Consider the following 5,304-nt stretch of genomic DNA (forward strand, 5'->3'; position numbering starts at 1 on the left):
ATTACATAAAAATTAAATTACACGAGTATGTCTAAATTTTCACATGATGTAATCATAAGTTTTTTGAATCAAAAGAGAATGTAATAGAATAACTAATCCATGTTTTAGAACAATTATAAGGTTTAAATATAGCTTCTGACTGACTTCTTTATCAACCAGGTTCATTCACCGTAGAGGCGAGACATATGGGAGTCGTGAAACCAATAAATGTACACTTAAGCGACTTTAATCACTGTCATTAGTTACTTTCCAGGTTTTACTTGTAAATACAGAAAAGATAAAATGTTTTTTAGTACATTTCTATCACAACGAACCGCATCACGTAACTAGATACGGAACTGACTGTTATTTTAGAACCTGTTTTTATTTGATTTGATACCTACGTAATCGGTATCGAACTATGAACATTGAAAACTTGGTAGCATAGATCAGAGAGATTACCAGATTCATTACTACAACAAAATGAGAAATATTATGAAAATAACATTTTGTGTTATCTTTTTTTTCGCATAATAGAAATATTTGCTACATAATGATAAGTATATAATCACAAAAGTAAAGACATTTATGTAATTATACTGTTTATAGGGTAAGAACAGAAATTTTCACATAACACAGCTATATGTGTAGGTATCTACAAGTTTTGTAGATATTTTTGCCATTTTGAAATAACCGTCTACCAGAAACCAAAGATTTCGGATTGTTCTTAGCCAAAGACTTAGATGTATAGATTAAGAACCTGAATCAACTGAGTAATGTCAAGTCAATGTCACTTTGCTATATCTGTCAGAAACTTGTGTGACATAACATGTCATTGCAAAAAATATTATTAAAATAATATAAAAGTTATATTTTTCCAAATTGAGATATATTTAAATAAATGTAAATTACTGTATTTTAAATAAATATGGCTCGACCGGCTGCACAACCTGCTGAAGTGCTTCGAGCGTGGCAAAAGGATGATCTCTATGAGAAACAGCTTGCGGAATCATTATCGAAACTTATGCCTTCTCATCATGCTGCCAAAGCTGCCCCATTGTCATCGGTACTTTACAAGTCTTTCACAACCCTCAAGGATCTACAAACACTAGGAGAAGAGTATTCTGGCATAGTTCAAGTGGATGAAAGTTATAATAAGCTGCCGACATACAGCGCTCGTTTAATCAGCATACTCTTATCTGCTTTTGGCGAAACCTTTACGCGGAGACTTATTCGAAATGCAGAAAAAAGTGTTGAACGGAACGGATCCTTGCAACCGGCTGCACAAAACGCGTTTTTAGTTGGTCTAAAAGCTCTAAACAGTATGGTGCCTCAAATACAGAGTATACATAGAGCATTGTCTTATATCAATGGAGGCCCTATTCAGTTAGGGAAGACAGCAGCTGGCATAGACTATGTACATATTAGACCTGCAGCAGCAGCTTCTTATTCTCATTTGCGACTATTAGGCTATACAACCTTATTACATGCAATTATATCATGCGCACAAAGCATTTATCAGGCTAAAAAATATATGGACCAGTTAAGTGAAATTCCAAATGAGGTGGACAGTAGTAAATCATGTGTGGCCTGTTTAGAGGAGATTGCACAGCCCTGTGTACTCCCCTGTGGTCACATATTTTGTTTCCAGTGTTGTTATGGAGCATTAGAAACTTGTGCCTTGTGCCGATCAACATTCACAAAAAATGCCGTTGTGCCATTGATGAATTATTTCCCTAGTGATTTATAAAAATGTGGAAATTTTAGCTAGCTAGAAGACATGATATTATTCATATGAAACAAATAATTGGTTTGATTTTTAAATATACCTATACTCTTGTTTTAAAGTATGGTAAGCACTATAAGAATACTAAAATATGGTTTATGGATTTAACAAAACATGAGAAAGTAGCACTTGTTTTGATTTCAACATAAAATCTCAATGTGGTTTTTTACAGTAAAAACTTACCACAACATTAGATGACATATGTACATCCCTTGGTAAATTACATACAGTATAATTTATAGTAATCTAAGTCAGCTGGTGGAGTAGTAAGAATGAATTTAAAGAATTTGCAATAAATTTATGAAACTAGTTATAATCTTTGCAATGTAAATTTTAAATGATTTTTCAGTGATTTAACATTCATTTTAAACTTAAGCCTTTTCCTATTCAAGCTAGATAAATACCATAGGTTTCTGCTATTCTGACATTCATACTTTAATAAATGTTATTTATAACACATGATAAAAGCATTTTATCTATTTATTGACTTTTTATAATATCTTCTAATTTCTTAATTTTATATATAAAAAATATAACAGCTATTTTAATGTTGAATTAAACATAAGTATCTATCAATAAATTTAAAGTCACCAAATTGTGAATACCAAAGATTGTTCTTATAAGTTTTAAAGGTTTAGTATAGTTTCTGCTTTGGTAATTTTATAATCATAGTTTTAACATATTATCATATTTTTCGTTCAATAAACAACTTTTTATAATTAGATGGCTATGGTTTCTAGTGATGTCATGGTGAATTGTTTCAAATTATCATTAATAAAAAATATTTTTTATGTACAATTTTTATGGTAAAGGGTAAAATAATGAGATTCATTGAAATAAAAAAATATTACTTAAAAGTTTTTATTATTTATATTAATTTAATAACACAATATGCTTTGTTGAGGTTAGCAAATTAGATCAAATATTACAAAATACATTTTTCATTCAAATATTCGAAACAAATATTCGAAACAGAATTTTAATAGCAATGTTTTTTAAACTTTATAACCATTAAGTTATTCATGTGTTATATTAAAAAGAATTATTTTGTTTTCTTATAGATGTGAATAGTAAATTCAGTGTATCACTTGGTTTGCAAAAAAAAAAAAAACATTTTTTATTTTAAATCCTTTACTCCATTCAGGAGACCAGAACTATTTTTTTTTACTTTAGATTGTGATACAATTTCAAGTAGTTTCATTAATATTATTAGAAAAAGCTTCCTCAATACACATTACACATTTTTATTTTGTTAAGAAAAAATAAAAATGAGTACAAAAATACACCTAAAGCAACAGTAACTATTTTCGAAAAAAAAAAAAAAAACAATACCTAAATTAAGTAGGTATGTATATAATGTTATGATATATAAATATTTATTAAACTTCAGCAATGTTATTAAAGTTTTTTTTTATCATCTCCAAAAAATTTTCTTTTTGAATTTTGTTTTCTTATGTTCACTTAATCTATGTTGATTTGGTGATAAATGCATTTATGATGTAGAATAATAATAATGAATTGGCTTTAACACTGTGTTATTCATTCCATTTTGATACATATATTGCAAATGCAATATTTTGGTGAAAAAGAGTGAAATAGGAATTCTCTAGTTCATTAATTATCCTTTCATCTATGGTAAACACTGACTATTCAGTTATTTGCTTTGCAATTTCTATACAAAATACAACAGTACTTAAACTATCTGTAACCAAATAATATTATTTATGAATCTGAACAATTTTCTCCAAAAGATATGAAAAATGATTTTACAATTTTTAGTAATTTATCTTTTATATAATATTCTATGTACTTAACTTTCTTTGGAAATTATTGTTCAATTTCATAAATGCTATTAGTAATTTGGATTGTTAACCTGTTAGTAAGTACTATTCCTTATTCAATACTTTATAATTACGTTATTAGACATTCAATTTTCCAAAAAGAATTTTGTTTCTAATGTTTCATTTGTTAATTTTATAAATATGTTCATACATTTTTCTGTACTATAATATATAAAAAATTATCACTGATTGACATAATACATTTATATGACATTTTTATATAACTAAAAATAATTTTACAACTGAACAGTAACAAACAATATACCATTAAATTAAATTAAGCTTTGTGAGATATAGTGTAAATATAAAACATTAATACAGACATGGCAAGATTTATTCATACTAAAAACTATTCAACACGCAATAGTTCAACATCAAAAATTAGGGTAGCATTAGGTGGAATAACACCAGGATGGCCTCTGGAGCCATAGGCAAAATCAGGTGTGCAAGTTAGTCTAGCTCTCTCCCCCACAGACATCTGTAATATAGGATTTTTTTTATTAGTTTTATATATTATGCTTGGTTCATTTTTTTTTAATATCAAATTGTGGCTATACAATAATTATTAGGTATAATCAATATTAATTAAATGAGTTTTATAGACAAAAAAGGAAATGGGCATAGACATGATTAGGATATATATAATTCACCATACCATATGAGATTTACACATATGATTTGAAGAAATATTAAAATAGTTATTTTTACATATAGATAATAGCATCATAATTAATACAGAATATATTGTCATTCCCATATGCCCACCCCTCATGTTTATTTCCATTCTGGATTATATATGAATGAAATTATTATTAGTTTGTTTCAAATCTCAGTTTAAAAAGCTACTTATAATTACGATAATTTATTTTACTTACTTTTGCCAAACCCTGGTCCCATCCTTTTATAACATCTCCTTTGCCTAACGTGAATTTGAAGGGCTGGCCACGATCTCTTGACGAGTCGAATTTTTTACCATTCTGTAAAGTTCCGGTATAGTGAACTACCACCGTTTGACCCGGTTTGGGATAAGTAGAGCCTAAAAACACAATAAATTATTTTAATACAATTAACGAAGATAAATAATAGGTTTTGCTAACTTGCAACAACCTTCTAACTTTGATTACGAACATATTGTAGGTTATAAGGAAAATAACAATAAAGCGAAACATACCATTTCCTGGAGACAGCGTTTCTACATCTACACCCATGATGAAATAGTTTGTTAACAAGAATAAAATAATAATAATATTATGATTCCTTCAGTTATACAGATATATCCGTAAAAAAATGTTTAAGTAGTAGAAATACTACTTTTTGATTCGAAAAATTTGGTGGAGAATATTGAAGTATTTAATGGGCAGTTTCTGTAATCTGTGTTGTCCATAGAGTTGCCAGTCCAGTCTCAGTATTAGTCAATTTTATTAGATTTCTTTTCTTTAACTAAATATATTAAATGCTCTTTTCTCCAGTACGGAAAAAGAAAAAGTAATTTACAATAGTACTTTAGTTTCTTTGTCATGTGCATAATATCATTATATATTCATTCATCTTTAGATAATACAAAACGTAGATACTATCCTTAATCTACAAAATATGTAAGTCAAATACAAGAATATATAATCTATGAATTTAAAAAAAAAGCATATCGCAACTGACCAATCATAGAATAGATTTTAGTAAACATTCCAGAATGTCAAG

The 5,304-nt window shown here is 27.9% G+C and overlaps 2 protein-coding genes across 2 annotated transcripts; one reads left to right on the forward strand and one right to left on the reverse strand.

Annotated features, from left to right (window-relative positions):
- Positions 1-772: 772 nt before the first annotated feature.
- Positions 773-2,675, forward strand: LOC113511071 (peroxisome biogenesis factor 10). The gene has a single exon (XM_026894652.3). The coding sequence runs from the start codon at positions 908-910 to the stop codon at positions 1,727-1,729; it is 822 nt and encodes a 273-aa protein (XP_026750453.1). The 5' UTR covers positions 773-907; the 3' UTR covers positions 1,730-2,675.
- Positions 2,676-3,778: 1,103 nt separating this feature from the next.
- Positions 3,779-4,984, reverse strand: LOC113511072 (peptidyl-prolyl cis-trans isomerase FKBP1B-like). Its single transcript, XM_026894653.3, has 3 exons — positions 4,778-4,984; positions 4,482-4,642; positions 3,779-4,084 (listed from the first exon to the last, which is right to left on the reverse strand). Exons 1-3 carry the CDS (start codon positions 4,812-4,814, stop codon positions 3,956-3,958), a joined length of 327 nt encoding a protein of 108 aa, XP_026750454.1. The 5' UTR covers positions 4,815-4,984; the 3' UTR covers positions 3,779-3,955.
- Positions 4,985-5,304: the final 320 nt, after the last annotated feature.

The sequence above is a fragment of the Galleria mellonella genome, unplaced genomic scaffold (assembly GCF_026898425.1).
Source record: "Galleria mellonella isolate WM207_F2 unplaced genomic scaffold, CSIRO_AGI_GalMel_v1 utg133, whole genome shotgun sequence".
In the NCBI taxonomy this organism is placed as follows: domain Eukaryota; kingdom Metazoa; phylum Arthropoda; class Insecta; order Lepidoptera; family Pyralidae; genus Galleria; species Galleria mellonella.

Excerpts from the sequence above, each read along its gene's own strand:
- LOC113511071 (XM_026894652.3), top strand. The coding sequence starts at position 908 with ATGGCTCGACCGGCTGCACAACCTGCTGAAGTGCTTCGAGCGTGGCAA.
- LOC113511072 (XM_026894653.3), bottom strand. The coding sequence starts at position 4,814 with ATGGGTGTAGATGTAGAAACGCTGTCTCCAGGAAATG. Across the intron at positions 4,643-4,777 it reads AACGCTGTCTCCAGGAAATG|GCTCTACTTATCCCAAACCG; the intron begins GTATGTTTCGCT and ends TTGTGTTTTTAG. Across the intron at positions 4,085-4,481 it reads GGGACCAGGGTTTGGCAAAA|ATGTCTGTGGGGGAGAGAGC; the intron begins GTAAGTAAAATA and ends CCTATATTACAG.